The sequence below is a fragment of the Lepisosteus platostomus genome, chromosome 10 (genome assembly GCF_059453375.1).
Source record: "Lepisosteus platostomus isolate fLepPlt1 chromosome 10, fLepPlt1.hap1, whole genome shotgun sequence".
In the NCBI taxonomy this organism is placed as follows: domain Eukaryota; kingdom Metazoa; phylum Chordata; class Actinopteri; order Semionotiformes; family Lepisosteidae; genus Lepisosteus; species Lepisosteus platostomus.
In genome coordinates, this window is record NC_142620.1 from 26,151,887 (window position 1) to 26,167,327 (window position 15,441).

The 15,441-nt window shown below is 38.1% G+C and overlaps 2 protein-coding genes across 6 annotated transcripts in view; one reads left to right on the forward strand and one right to left on the reverse strand.

Annotated features, from left to right (window-relative positions):
- Positions 1-2,193, forward strand: part of zfyve26 (zinc finger, FYVE domain containing 26) — an 84,715-nt gene extending 82,522 nt beyond the window's left edge. For all 5 annotated transcript variants that reach the window (XM_088648905.1, XM_088648910.1, XM_088648908.1 and 2 more), the window contains one exon: positions 510-2,193. In XM_088648905.1, the coding sequence (XP_088505031.1) occupies positions 510-722 (213 nt within the window). In that variant the 3' untranslated portion in view covers positions 723-2,193. The remainder of the gene's footprint in view (positions 1-509) is intronic.
- Positions 2,105-11,505, reverse strand: rdh12 (retinol dehydrogenase 12). Its single transcript, XM_088648911.1, has 9 exons — positions 11,296-11,505; positions 9,245-9,363; positions 7,862-8,017; positions 7,589-7,596; positions 7,311-7,407; positions 6,246-6,455; positions 5,604-5,793; positions 2,728-2,842; positions 2,105-2,585 (listed from the first exon to the last, which is right to left on the reverse strand). Exons 1-8 carry the CDS (start codon positions 11,361-11,363, stop codon positions 2,740-2,742), a joined length of 951 nt encoding a protein of 316 aa, XP_088505037.1. The 5' UTR covers positions 11,364-11,505; the 3' UTR covers positions 2,105-2,585; positions 2,728-2,739.
- Between the last annotated feature and the right edge of the window lie 3,936 nt (positions 11,506-15,441).

Below are 15,441 nucleotides of genomic sequence, written 5' to 3' on the forward strand. Positions count from 1 at the left end.
TTCAATGTTGGATTCAGGGCTCTTATCAAGTTTTACAGCCCATGATGCAAAGTAATTTCTTCTTAGTTTAAACATTGCAGTTAAAAGAGAAGATATGGGGGACTCCTGTGTGACTATTCCAGTAAAGGACAGTCCAGACATCACTGTGTCCTGTTTGACTTTGTCCATAGTCAACATTGACAAATATTTCTCAGGCAGTGGCATAAAACTGTCAGAGTTCTACCAGAACAGTTTGGGCTTGAGTCGGTCGGACTACCTACATTTTGCAACAGCATCAGCCACTATGTCACGTTTTGGCTGCTGACTTCAAAGTTGTATTGGCAAGAGCCATTTCCCTCCCAACATCTTAACCCATGTGTGGCACATAGTGATGATCCCAGTTGATTAGAAATTGTCCATTCTATACTGGGTGCATAAAAATGAAAAATGATCATTTTCATTTTAGAGAAAATGTCACTGACTGATGTGGCAGATTGAGTGCAAGTCTGACTGTGTGCTGTGCCCTTCAGATCAAGGCCTACCTGCTGTGCAGTAAGCTGCGCCCGGCCTACCTGCTGGCGGTGAAGTTGGAGCTGCCCCAGGCCACGCAGCTGGTGCAGGAGGTCCTCCAGGCAGCCGAGAGCGACAGGGACACCATGATGCAGACTATCTGCCAGCAGTGGTTATCTGAACACCAGGGCAAAGCAGCAGTGCGTCAGAGCCGAGCTGGCACACATAGATAACGCTGTGCCCAAAACTGCACGCCCCGAGACCGTAACAAGATCACAGTCCCACTGCCTGTTTCCACAGAGGCCAAGCTGCCCCTCTTTCTGTTCACACAAATATAACGACAGTATGGCTGGTTTTATTTCTGAAATACACCTTTATACTGACACGTAATACTGCCAGTTTAATTCTAGAAACCCTGAATGTGGCTACTTCTCTGGGGAAGAGGCTCTTATTATTGTACAGCATTTCCTGCCTCACTGAAAGGGATTCTGTTTCACTCTCAGAACCTATAATTACAGAGTACTAAAGATTGATTAAACTTAGGGGATGTGATTTTTCCCAACGGCCTAATTAATATAATTATTCATTATGCCTTGGATTAGCTGCAATTAATCTAGTAGCTAAATCAGAAAGAAAATAAATGGCTGACAGTGTCTTCTTTCAAGTGCAGACAAAAGCCGTAATTTAATGAAACAGAAAATATACGAGAGCCTTTTATATTTGGTTCTGTGCTTTTTTGTTTCTCCAAATCCTAATTGTTTCACATGCCTTTATGTCAATAAATGGCATTGTTTAATTTTCTTCATTTATTAATAGAAACAGACATTTAATTCCAAAACTTGTGTGGCTTTTGTGGTCAGTCCCAGAGTGTAGTTACACTGTCCTTTTTCCTGTCTGAGAAGAAATATAGCATTAAAAATGTAATAAAATCTTTGGATAAATTAATTAGGAATTTGAGTAAAAAGGTGAATTTTGAGCGGCATGTTGGTTGGTTGTATTAGGTATTGCTGCTTGGTCTTGGATTGGTGTTTCTAAATTGTCCCTCTGTGTGTATGCGCCCTGCCATAGACAGACACCCCATTAAGGTGTTTATTTGCATTTTTTGCTTTGTTAAATCCCAAATTAATTTTATTTTAATTAAAATGTTCTACTAATTTTCTCTGTTAGTAGAGTAATGGAAGGTATGACAAATTGAGCTTTTGTAACTGATTTGTAAATTTTGTTCTTACATATTTTTCCTGCCTGAACTAAACTTGTAATTACAGTGGCCAGTAGTGTTCTCAGTAAAGGCTAAAAGGCAACATTTCTTTCCCTTTTATGCTCAGTATCTCAACTCACCCATGCATAAAAGAATTCAGAGACTCTTGACTGGGATTATCCTGTGCTGACTATGTCGTGTACCTGACATTGAGACACATTGGTGCACAAGACCAGAATAAGAACGCCAGCTTTGAGTGACCCTGCATTCCCCTTTGTGAAATATTTGATTCATAGGTGGGAGGCATTACAGAGTTAGGTAGCAGAAGCATCTCTCTCAAGGGAATGTATTAATATCTTGTTTGCATTGAGAAAGTAGAAACATTTTGTAACCATAAAAAATAAGGAAAATTAATGGTTTGTATTTTGGTTTGTATTTTATATATGAAATGTACTAACACACAGACTGTTGAACTAAGTAAACATGCAATTATTTTTACATGATAAGGGAAATCTATGTGTATTGCTATGAGAAAGCATTAAACTGCAGAAAATGGTACATGAAATGGTACTCAAAAGATCTTTGTGTTTCTTTTACAAGTAAATTAGTAAATAGCATGTCAGTTACATAAAAGGACTGTAGCTAGTAAAATAAATTAGAACTCTTAGAAAACTTTTTTAAAATTAAGAAAAACAAATCATTGTTGCAAGTAAGCAATATTGCAGCTTAAAGTCACAGAAAAATCTCTTTTGACTGTAAGGACCAAAAAAGTGACAATGATGTAGCATTATCCTTCACATTTCTTGAAGAGGTTTTTTTTCTTCCCATGCTAGGATCCCACTCATCAGTTCCTGCCAGTGAGCAGACTGCATGTGTAGATATTTCCTAAACTGCTGAGCTGTAAAAGCAAGGATTTCTTAATTACGTTCAACAATTTTAAACAGGAACAGTTTGGTTAGTTGCAGTCTCATGTCGCAATTCATCAACAAAGGCACTTCTGACGATAACATGCGGCAGTCATTTATGAACAGTAAGTGTACCTCAAGACCAGCTCATTCCCACTTGATTCCCAGTAGTTCACAGCTGACATCCCACAGCCTCTTTGCTGTTTCTTCATTCCGACCCTGTGGTGCCACAAATGCAGGACTGCAGTCACTAGGAACCAGTAAAAATACAAAGAATTAACTTTTCAGGTGCTATGATCGTACCAATAGGGCTATTCAACTATTCAACTGGTATTTATAAACACAAAAATACAGTTCCATACCAAGAGAAAAAGAGTCATATGGGTTTTACGGGTAAAGTAACAGTCTTAAGAATATTGTTAATGGATGTAATATAGGTTCATGATTTCTGGGAGGATAGCCTCCAAAAAGAAATGTGAAAGAAGATATTAAAAAATTAAAACTTTCATTTACACACATCTCCCAGTGCAGTAAAGCATATATAAAAAATGCTAGCAAAAACTTCCCCCACTTCCCCTATACACAAAACAGGTTTTAATGCTATATGTAAAAGTACTGCTGGAGTCACAATCCTTCATGTAGCTAGGGAGCACTTAACAGTCTTGAAGTGCAGTAGTTGATGCTGAATCAGCATCCAAACTTTCCATTTTTAAATAGTCAATGTGACAGGACAGACAGCTGTAATCATGAGTCATCATCAAAGCAACACGGAAACACTAACTCTATGCCTTCTGAGAATCTGATCCAGCAACACCATGAACTGTAAATGCTGAATAAAAATACAAACTCAGAACTGAGCCCTGTCAAAATGCAGGTGAAACTGTACTACCTGTCGATAAACAGTGACCAGTTCCCAGCAACTTAAGTTTTTTGAAGGTTTTATTTTCCCAAACACAATAAAATATGACTCAAAAATAAAAAATAATTATTCTTCACCCTACATTAACCCCACTCCCCTATCCTTTTCAGTGGTAGCCCCCTCCAGTGTTCTACTCAAGGACCCCTTAAATACAGTCAAATAGTTACAGTGGATCCCCTATCCTACCCTAAAACTGTTTGTCAGCAACAGATATTCAAAGCCTCCATTATCTCAGTGCTGGCACCATGGATCCCAGCAGCTGAAAAAGTTCTATATAAATAATACCCATTCAGTGAGCCAGGGAGGTGGAAGTGCAGGGACTCTGAATACAACACCAATAACATTTAAGCAGCAGCCAGACCAGAGATCTGCCTCTGCTGCTATGGGATGCCCAGGTCATCATCCAACATTGTCATTACAAAGATCTGTGAAGATGGGAATTACTTTTTCATGCTCAGGTGAAAGAGAAAGGAGAATTTCCTGTATGTTTATGATTATGAAAACACATGAGAATAAGGCATGCCATGTTTTCTACATTGTTTGACCAAACAGACTCTGCATGCAAAACAAAATTGTAGTTATATTGTAAGTGGCAAAGGATGGAAACTGGGAGTGTTACACTGTAAGACAGCCAAATCACCCCCAAACAAGTTCTTAATTAGTTCCAGAGGATACAAAAAAGAAAGCAAAAAAATTAAAACCTGCTTTGTTAAATAATGTCAATTTAATTAACGTGTAATTTGACAACCCATATCGGCATTAGATATGTGCACCTGCATATCTAAAAAATGCTAATGTAACTTCTGATATGTACTAGAAATAAAAGACTCCATATGCCCATGCACTTATTAGGTTTATCCTTCACAATCTCAAATTCAGATCAGCACATCAGAAATCAAATGTTTTTTTGATCATTTTTTTCTGTTGGGGGAGATCATAATCATCATCAACCACACATCAAATTATGGTAAAATTAATCAAATGGAAAAGCCCACATTTTACTAAAACTATTTTAATACTAGTTTTATGTTAAATTATTACAGAGGTTTACTATATACAGTATGTATCAATGTAATGTTGTGTTGTTGTATACTTAACAATAACTATTTTATACAAATGTGCAGTGCTCTCCAGATTTATCCCTGATAAAATGGGAACAGAAAATATCACTGGAAGATTTAGGAAACAAAGAATTGGATAATGCTGTCTTGTGTAAATCATATCTTTAGGTCTTAATTGCACTGCACAGAGCAAAGTCATATTTGTCATAAAATACTGATAGTTTTTTTAATTAAAGCTTTACTTTACTTTTACTCAAACTAGTGTAGGGACCAACGATTATTTATAAGTATTACCTACCCACCTGTTTTGTCTTTTTTGTCCATAACACTCCTCATCCTGTTTCATTTAAGTAGAACATACTACAAATATTCTAAGTGTAAACTATTTCTAATTGCCACATCAATGTAAAATTGTTCAAATTTGTTTAACAATCTGTGAATTGAAAATGCTGCATACCAACAGTGCCTTAGTTTCTAGTTTTTACTCACTGGTAAGTTTGGGAGCAGCCTTTAATTTACTAATTCTCATAATATGGGTAATCTGTGTGACAGTGCAGTGGGGTAGGTGCCACGGCGAGCACCGGTAAAATGTCTAGGCCCTGGGTGAGGTTTAGCAGGGACCAAAACTAACAAAAACAGGTGAAAAAATAAACACAAAGGCAAAAAGAAAATGTACCACTGTGCCTCGTAACCTCCAGGCTGGTAGAGAAGGGCGCGTCAGGTTCAAATTAAAATAAAAACTTGTGGAAAAAGAGCAGACCCGTCCTGGTAGTACTGCACAGTGGGTCAGGCAAAAAAAAGAACACCTAACGCAGGTGCAATCCCCTCCCTTCTACCTGGGCTCCACGTAATGATGTTAATGATGCCTCCTTCACATTTACTGAACATGCATTTAACCTTTTAACTGCATTTAAGAAGCAGTTAAGAGTTCTAGCAAAATACATATTTTACAATGCAGGACTCCACCACATACAGTGCATCTGTATAAAATGTTACTGCTGCTGCAGTGATGAGGTGGGAGCTGATCTGACCTGAAGTGTTTTCCAGAGACAAACTCCAGCTCCTCAGCCACAGCACAGTACACAGAGGTCTGTGCTCCTTCCTTGGGTGTCTTGATGAACACTGAGAAGAGCCAGAATAGAATGGCCAACATGGAGGAGTGTCTGACCAGCTCAGATTTCACAGAGCCCGGGTGCACGGAGTTCACAGTCACCCTCAGCCCTGCAGGACAGCAAATTTAAAAAAAACAGAGGTTTCAGAGTGTGTAAGAGGTGACATTGTTGTGTTGATCATTTGTCACTTTCATAGGTGCATAAACAAAAGCTAGTACAATATAATCAAAACAAATCTAAGGCACCAGAAAATCAGAGGGAACATGGAGCATGAAAAATAAAAAAGTACTAACAAAAAAGTAAACATAGCCCTGGAACAGGCTTGACACAGGTAATACATTAATACATCAATAACATCAAGCACAAAATGAAGCAAACATGAACATCAAAATGTGGTAGCTTAAACTTGATGAACAGATGAACATGCAGAAGGGTCACATTTAAACCAGACAAGTGGAATTACTTTACTAAACATGGAAGTTGGAACATTCTGCCATTGTGGAGGCAGAGAGGAGGTTCATTGTGGCAATACTCAAGTTTCAGTTGTGTCAGATTCAGTACCTTGGAGTCGCTTAGCCAACTCCCGGGTAAACAGGATGTTGGCAAGTTTGCTCTGGCAGTAGGCTAGGCCGCCATCATAGCTCCTCTCACTCTGAAGGTCATCAAACTTGATTCTTCCAACAACGTGTGCCAGTGAGGATACGATGATTATGCGTGAGGGGACGCTCTGCTTAATCAGGTCTATCAGAAGGTGGGTCAGGAGAAAGTGGCCTATAGATGCCATGGAAATGAGTCAGGATTTTGAACAGCTCAAGCACATCTCTCTTAAGAATAAAACAATGCATTGATTTTTCAGTTGTATAATAAATTTCTGAGCAAAGAGATACTGTCTTGTTAATTCATTGACTCTTCGTGCGACTCAGAACAACTCAGAATACCTGTCTAGCTGGTTAATGCATAAAGTAGTATAATCTGAACTACAGTATTTATTACAATGCACACAGATCCATAGGCATACATTTATTTAAAATTTAAAAAATTTAAAATTTATTTTAAATAAATGTTGAGTAATCAAGAAGATAGGTTCTTGAAATGATACATGGAGAGTGGAAAGTAATTTTGCCCTGACTTCCAAGTTTTAGTACATCTGAGGGCCAGTGTCTTAGTTTCATTTTAACATTGCTCACTGATTTAACACTTAACTACTTAACAATTAACTTGAAATCCTAAATACCCTTTAGGTGTTAGAAAAGGTCTCTTTTAAGTGTTTATTTACAGTAATTATTAATTCAATACAGTAAACCAGTTGACCACCACAAACCATGCCATGACATCAGGCCGGGATGTCTGGATTTAATTTTTAATTTCCTGAGCTCCACCTTATTATCAAGGTCTTCCTTCTACATTCAAAATAGAGTCAAGCATTTCTTTATTATTAGAAATGTCCAGGACAAGACAAGCCCTGAGCACCTTACAACAGCATTTCTTCTTAACGTTTAGTTATGTTTATCCAAATTTTTATAAATGTGTCCACATCTGGTTTGAGTAGAAATCCTTTAGCTCTACCTCTTGCCTACCTCTTTCCCTTTCCTGTGTCAGCATCCATGATTCTCTGCTCAAACTCACCCAGATGGTTAACTCCAAACTGCATCTCGAAGCCATCAGTAGTCTTGGAATAAGGACACATGATGTATTGAAACCAATTGCATATCTTGTACACCCTCTGCCCAAGTTTCCTCAATCTATGCAAAATTAGCCTCACATAAAGACTTCCTGAAGGTTCCATAACATTTTGTTACATCCCTAAAGAGCAAGCAGTGCAGCAAATTCCTTCCCTAGATGAATAACATAGACTGACCATAATATGGTCTCTGCCAGGGCTCTCTTTCATACTTCAGTCTCACTTTGCCTTCTCACACATGTATCTATCTTGTTCCTTTTCTTTGAACATTATGTCAACCATTTTGCAATCATATAACAGAAGAACCCAAGTTATTTTGCTGTAGTTATATGGATTGTCATGTGTTTCAATCAGCCTATTTCATAGCCTATTTCAAAAGTCTTCCTTAGAATTCTCCACTGCAACATTCAAAATCCTAGATCACTTTTCACAATGTGTTGTAATTCCAGTGTCATCTCTAAATCCAAGTCAGCTTCTAGATTCAGGGGTGTCATACCTTTGAGGATGTCTTTAGCAAAGTGCCGGATGGCCTGAGTGTCAGCCAGGTCCAGCCTCCTGACTACCACCTGCTGGTTCCCTGTGTCAGAGCGGATCTCCGTTGCCACAGCCACACCCTTCAACACGTCCCGACACGCGATTATCACTCGAGCACCTACAACAGGAGCTCCAATTAAGTGATCATTGTGGTCCTGACTCTCTGTGGTCATTAAAAATCGCAGGGCATTTCTCGAAAAGAGTAGGGGTGTTACTCCAGGTCCTGGCCAAATTTCCAACTGGATTACCAATCATGGCCTCCTAATAACTGCCATCTATGAATTGGCATTATAACTCTGTTCCGGTTGCTGAGGAATTCTACTACATTAGGCCACTGAGCAAGGACCTTAACCCCAACCCCAGAGAAAGTCAGAGAATAGAGGCAAATATCTCTGGAGGCTAAAATACTGGATTTGTGCCAATGTTATACTATAGCTGACAATTTTGCTAAGTAAACGCCCAGGGATTTTTAATGACCATGGAAAGTCAGTAACTCGATTTTACATCTCATCCAAAAGGCGGAGCCTTTTCTACATTATATATTTCAGTATTTGATTGTTTCCCCACAGGTCAGTTTGATCATTTGCCAGAGTTTTCATATTAACAATCCAGGCCTCTTTAACAACAAGATTCAAAAAGACCCTATAAAGTATAGCAATTGGTTCAGGCCATTTATAAATAGGCCAGTTTATACCACTTTAACACAAAAAAACCCTATCAAGGACCAATGAAATTTCATCCAAAGGACACAGCTGTTGAAAGGTAAATTTTGAAAAAATGATCAATTTTAAATTAATCATTTATTAATAATAAGGTTTCTTAAAGACCTTTAAAGAAACCTTAGCCAATACTTATCTATTAAATATACAGTACTTATATGGTTAGAAAACAAGGCTATTTGAAAAAAACATGTCTGCTACAGAACTGAGACCTTTTCTTGAAAAATTAAAAAGCCATCTTTAGGAAGAGGAGGTATAGATCATGCTATTCTGCTGTCTCTAAATAGATCGGTCTTTGTGATTACACAGTTTTTAGAGCTATCAATCCATTATATGATTTGCTGTATTATTTAACAACTATTCGTTCATTGGTGCATAAGGGGCTTCCAATAAAGGGACACACCGAACATAATCCTTATTTTAGTATAAAATACCATTGTGTAACAGATTGCTTTGAATATTCAAGCAGATTAAGAAAAAGACTGCACAGTAAATTCTACATCCACAATGTTAGTAAAGGTTCTAATCTAGACAGTTGGTTTTCCTTAACGCAGTGATTACTTGCATGTGCACATCTCCTGCTGGAGCACATTGCTGGGAAAGAAGACAGAGAGCAGTGTCCATACCCCGTGCTGCCAGGGCCCTAGCTGTCTCCTTGCCTATCCCTGTGTTCGCTCCAGTGATGAGCACAGTCTTTCCATCCAGGCGAGCGGAGGACATGCACACCCCTCCGGCAGAAAACCTCCTACAGACAATGGAGTAGTTGCAGAACTGAGTCAGGACAGGCCCCTGTGGTGCACACTGCTGAGCAGAAAATTACTTTAACCAAAAAGACAGTCATCAAATTTGTGCTACTGCTATACCCCTTGCCTTTACCTAGCAAAATGCATTCAGATGGTGGCAGAACATAGCAAAAAAGAAATCTGCCCCCCTCATCGTACTGTAGTTTTTACAGATGTAATAACTAACTGTGGAGCACCACAGGGATGTGTGAGTTCAAGACCGCTCTTCATTGTCTATGTACTGTAAATGATTGTGTTGCCAGTGGTGCTCACCAGCTTCTAATTAAACTTTCTGATAATTCCACAACCTCTGATTAATGATATTGATTAACCCAACCTATATCAGAATAGTGTATACAGTTTAGTTGCACAGTGTGACCAGAATTCCTTGATTTTAAATACCAGAAAAACTGAAGAAATCTTGATTATAATAAATATTCTTTCCTAGTCATAATTCATCGTGTCCATTACAGAAGTTACACTGTATACATATCTGGAATTATACATAGATTCTAACCTGTATTGAAAGGCACATGTTGACATTCTTTGTAATAAAGTATAAAAGAGAATTTACTCTTTTTGCATGTTATGGGTTTTTGGAGATGATAGTCATATCTTGTTCATGTTTTTCAGTTCTGTAATATAAAAGTTTAATACAGTATGGAATAACTATCTGGTATAACTGTTTTCTGTGCAACAAAGAGAGACCCAAATGCTTGAGGATGTTTGAATTTAGCGGGGCTGCCACTTGAGCAAAGCTTTCAAACTGCTTATATTAATTGTGTGTTGGGACTGGGACTCTCATTTTCTGTATGAGAAATATTAACTTGTCTTCAACCTGACGTTTATGTAAGTCCGTCTATGTAGACCTAACAAACTAAAGAGTTATATCCCATACTCAAAGTTCTTAACCAAAAGCTGAGTTCACAATAATGGGCAAGAGCTATCAGTGAAACTTGCAAGAGTTAAATCCATAAGTCAACCACTACGTGCTGAACAGCTAATTGTCCTTTCAACAGTCTCTATATGGTCGTGGGTGGCAACTGTCATTTGTAGACACAGGATACGAAGTTACCAAAGCGCAGATCATCAATCAAAAAATGTTGTGTGCAAATGAACTGAAGAAGCCTGACCACTAGGATAAAGTGTTCCACATTGTCAATGTTTATTATTCATCACGTGGTCCATCTTTAACCTGCCCTAAACCGATAGGGTTTCCCGGTTAAAAACGATAGAACTCTGCTCATTGCGAAACAAATATGACTACTTCTCAATTTTAGATGCTGTATTCCTTTATTAATCCGCCAAACAAAATTACCGGCGATTACTAATACGACAGGCCGTTTAACAGGTATTCCAATCATACGGTTTACAATATATGTGCATGTATTTGCTTATTTATTTTCGCAAAAAAACTGTTGAAGACGCCAGAACAGAGGTGTAGTGCACAATAATTTCAACTCTATTGAAATAATTATAGTAAAGATACCGTATCATTAGACAATACATCCAGGTGGTTGCTGCACATTGGTGGTGGTGGAGGGGAGCTTTGAGTGGAGTGTCCAGAAAAGCGCTATATAAGTGTAAGCAATTATTATTATTATTATTATTATTATTATTATTATTATTATTACCTTGTAAAATTAGACAAGACCTTGCATCGTAAATGATACACAATACTGAAGTGTCAGGACAGCTGAATTTGGCTATTTAGGTGCTTTCTAAAGCACGTAAATAAGATTTACAGAAATAATTTTGGTGACAGTTTTTCAGTTGTCCAACCTAATTAAAACATATATGGTACATATCGCAAATGAGAAATCAATGTTATCTACCCATCTGTTGGGAAAATCACGACTCTGAATAAAAACTCTGCAAAAAAGACACTCGTTTACCTGATGTAACCCCTTAAGAAGTACCAGAGGACTCCGATGACACCTAGAATTGTAATTAATGTCAACATTGTAACCTTCCCTCTTCACCAACATGTATCTCTTCTTCTCTTCACGCTCGCTACTCTTGCTCTTTGCTCAGCTGTACGTTACTGTAATAGCTGAAGGACTTTTTACTTTGAGTAGCGTGAATTTTGCGACATTAAGCGGCGCTGGCTTGGCAGCACCTTTCAAAATAAAAGTCCCATAAAACCTGCCTCATAAAAAATAATCCTGGATCAGTTAAAGTCACATTTATAGTCACAACAACAATTTGTTCATCCTCAAAACTAGGTGGAATGTGATAAATAGACCCACAGGTAATAAGGAATTGCCGTTCTTCATTATTTTTTTTGCTCTCTTGCAATCTTATTGGTGTTTTTATAACACTTTCTCCTTGCAAATTGACACAGAGCTGTGCACTGCTAGACATGGAAAAGTATAATTCCTGACAAAAAAAAACTGTGCCTCTCCAAAAGTAGTTCCAATCTATTCTACAGACCCTCAGCTAATAGAAAATCACCATGGTTTTCTCAAATAAGCACCTCTGTCAAAACTGCTGGGGTTTATAGAGCACCTCCAATTCCCAGATTGGGACAGTGCAGCGATGGGCACTCTCCAAAAATACCTCAAATCTACTCTACAGACCCTCAGCTAATAGTACATAACCGAGGTTTTGTCATTATATGTGTCTTTGCTAAAGTTGCTGGGGTTTAGAAGACCACTTGCTGTTCCCAGACTGGAACCGTGCAGTGATGGACAGGGAGTGGTCTCATTCCCCTCCCTACCAAACAAAAATTTGTTCCTCTCCAAAAGTGACTTAGATCTGTTCTACAGATCCTCAGCTAATAGTACTATAGTACTCAGCTAATGGTTTTGCCAGATGAGCGTCCTTTGCCAATGTTGCTGGGGTTTATAGGGGTCTTTTAGTGGCCGATACTAGATTTGTCTCGAAGGGCATGATATCACAATGTGGGCATTGTTAACACTTCACCAGTGGATCATCCTTTCTGGTTTGAAATAAAGTGTCAATTTCACACTTTTTTCCTTACTGTCTATGGGATAATTGTTTGGGGTGTAAATGTAAGACATATTATCAAACTTTGGTATTCTGCTTTATTAAATTTATTAGAGTGTATTGAAACAGCCAAAATATTGAATAGACCTTCAATGGTGATGTATCTTTCCTGGGAAGGTGGCTCTGCTACAGACATGGTATGGAGCCTTTTTGATTTGATCCAGTAATGTGGAAACGGTGGCTCACATGTTGCCCAAGTACTAGTTGTTAATTGATTCCCCCCATGCGTTCCGAAAGACTGGGAAGTAAAGATGCCTTGCAAGTGTTCTGTATCAAAACACTACAGATTTTCTCTTAAATTACATCAGCTTTTATTATTTTGAGTGTAGAACTACTCAGACAGCATTCAAATGCTGCTTCAGCTGTCTGGCCTATTATCCTTTGGACACATAAATTCTCCACAGCACAGGGGGGAGGAAAAACCTCATTGAACTGCAAGAAACCCTCCGGGGGTTCAATTTTGGATGATAGAAGTTTCGTGAGAAATTCTCTAATATTAGATTCTATGTCAATTTTACCTGGTTTGGCATCTACAGGTATTTTTGGAAATCTGAATAGCTTTAGATCCCAGAAGGGTCTTGAAAGTCTTGTGTATTGTTACAGGTAAGGCTGTCTGTTTCTTTGTCACTGATTGCAAGCTATTCAAAGACTCTTTCAGTGCCTCTTTACTATGCAGTAGAGTTGATATGTAACTGTTCAGTGGCTCCAGGTTTTTTTGTGTTTCATGAGTATTGGCATTCTCAACAGTGAGTACATGGTTTGACCAATATATGTCTCTGTCTGATGCCTCCCTTATTTCTAGAAAACAAACACAATAATTAGTTTGGTCTATGCTATGTGTTGGCTGTGTTGTGATGTATTGATCATTTGCTTTAATTCTAAATTTCTGTCCAATGCACAAAAGTACCGTCCAATAATGTCCACCTCTGTTTATAGACTTTCCTTCATGGCATATTGTTGATTTAATTGTACATTGCACTTTACCAACACTTTCCAATTCCAACTGCAGTTCGCAGTGGAATGTGCTCTGGGAATCTGAATCACAATAGTTTGTGGACAAGAGCTAAATTGTTGCTTCCAGAGTTTGCTAACACTTTGAGCAATTCTGTGTGACTATGTTCTATAGCAAAGACTTGTGTATGAGGGTCGATTAACTCATGAAAACTCAGCTATCTGTGCAAGCAAAAAATGACTGACTTTACGTATTTCGGTATTCAAGAAACTACAGTTCTAGCAAAGGTCTACATGGGAAGTAATACTGTTTACTTGTCCACAAACAAACCAGGACATAAGGGGAATTATTAAATTGGCTGGGTAAATTTCTCTCTTGAAATCTACTGAAGATATTACTTCACATATCTCATCTAACACTGGCTTTGAAAAGTAGCTGCTAAGATTGTTGATGGAAGGTTTGACCAAATTCAGTAAACAGCCAGGCATAATCTTAAAACCTTTAGAAAATAATTTCATATTTATTTTGGTCTGCATTGCATTCATATTAGTAACACACTACATGACAAAATTTATCCAGCACTTGTTTAGGGCTTTTTTTACCTGTTTTTGAGAATGGAATGATAGGTGGCTTGTTGTAATCATTTGGATGACCATAAATTTTGCATGTATCATTTAGACTAAAAATGTCTGATTGTCTTGATAGGGGTTTTTTGGAATGAATGCCTGAGATGTTGTGGAATTTTCTTGTTCCATTCCTCCTCTTCCACAAGGGCACTTACTTATTCTAGAAAAATTCAGTCTTATCTTATCACAAAATTCCCTTTCATTTGCTTTGTAAAGAGTTCCTAACCTTTCCACACATTCATTTTGAGCTGAAATCTGCCCATTAGTATGTCTGTCCAAATTGGGATTGACGACAGGATTTTTTTTTTCCAAAACAAGTTTTGAACCAAAATAGTCATTGGGCTCTTTGTTCTCCTGTCTGTTTATATCTGTCATTGCCTTAATGTACATTTTTTTAAATCGTGAATAAATGGAGAATTCACATTCTCTATGCATCCAAAATCAACATCTGAGTCCTCAGCACCTGTAACAGTGGGGACACTGCTAATGTTCAGTTGTGACACTAGACTTCTGAGATTGGAAATAGACTGTGTGACAAGTGTGTTACTTTATCTACTACCCATGAAAATGCAGGTATCATAAATACGAGCAGAGAGGTCTTCTAATCCCACGGAATTAATTATGACACTGAAGATATACATGCCGACTCTGCAAAATTTCCTTGGTTATTTTAGCTGGTTTTGGAAAATTACCACTGTGCTCGTGTTTTAATTTCCGGGGTTTCTCATAACACCTACCATGTAGATTCATACCATCGAAATCACTTCTGCACATACTGTGCATTTTACTTTTTGAGGGAATTACATGAGGAACAATTTCCTTGGGTGATGGATGCACTACATGCAATACTACTTTCCACTTCTGTGTCACCATTTAGCTCGACCTCCCTATCCTGGGAAACCATCTGTTTATTGTCTGTTTTACCACAATAAGCCCCCCAAATGAGATAATCCAGTGCTGTTTGAGCACCAATGCTGATGTGATACATCAATTTTACTTTTTTTGGGTTACATCTAACTTATTATGTATTACACTGCTGATTGCTTCACATTTGTTCAAGAAACTGAACCCAGTTTTTAATGCCGTGGCTTTAACATCACAATTTTCTGAGCAACACAAAAACCCTACAGAATCAATATCTTTGTCATTCTGTCTCATACCTATACAAACAAAATTAATCCTCTCATTGCATGCATCGCACTCCACCTTTGTGTTTTTTGCCTGTTGGATGATTTACAGATGCATTACAGTTTTTGCCTTTTCAAAACAGTGCCAGTCATCCACTCTATGTCTAAGAACCTTTTTTTATTGTATGGTTACTCTGTGTCACAGCTATGGTTTTGGTCACAATACTATGATCTTCAGTGTCAGCATTACTTTGGTTGGGATCACGGTTATTGTTTACACTTTTCCCTGTCCATCACTGCACAGTCCCAGTCTGGGAACAGCAAGCG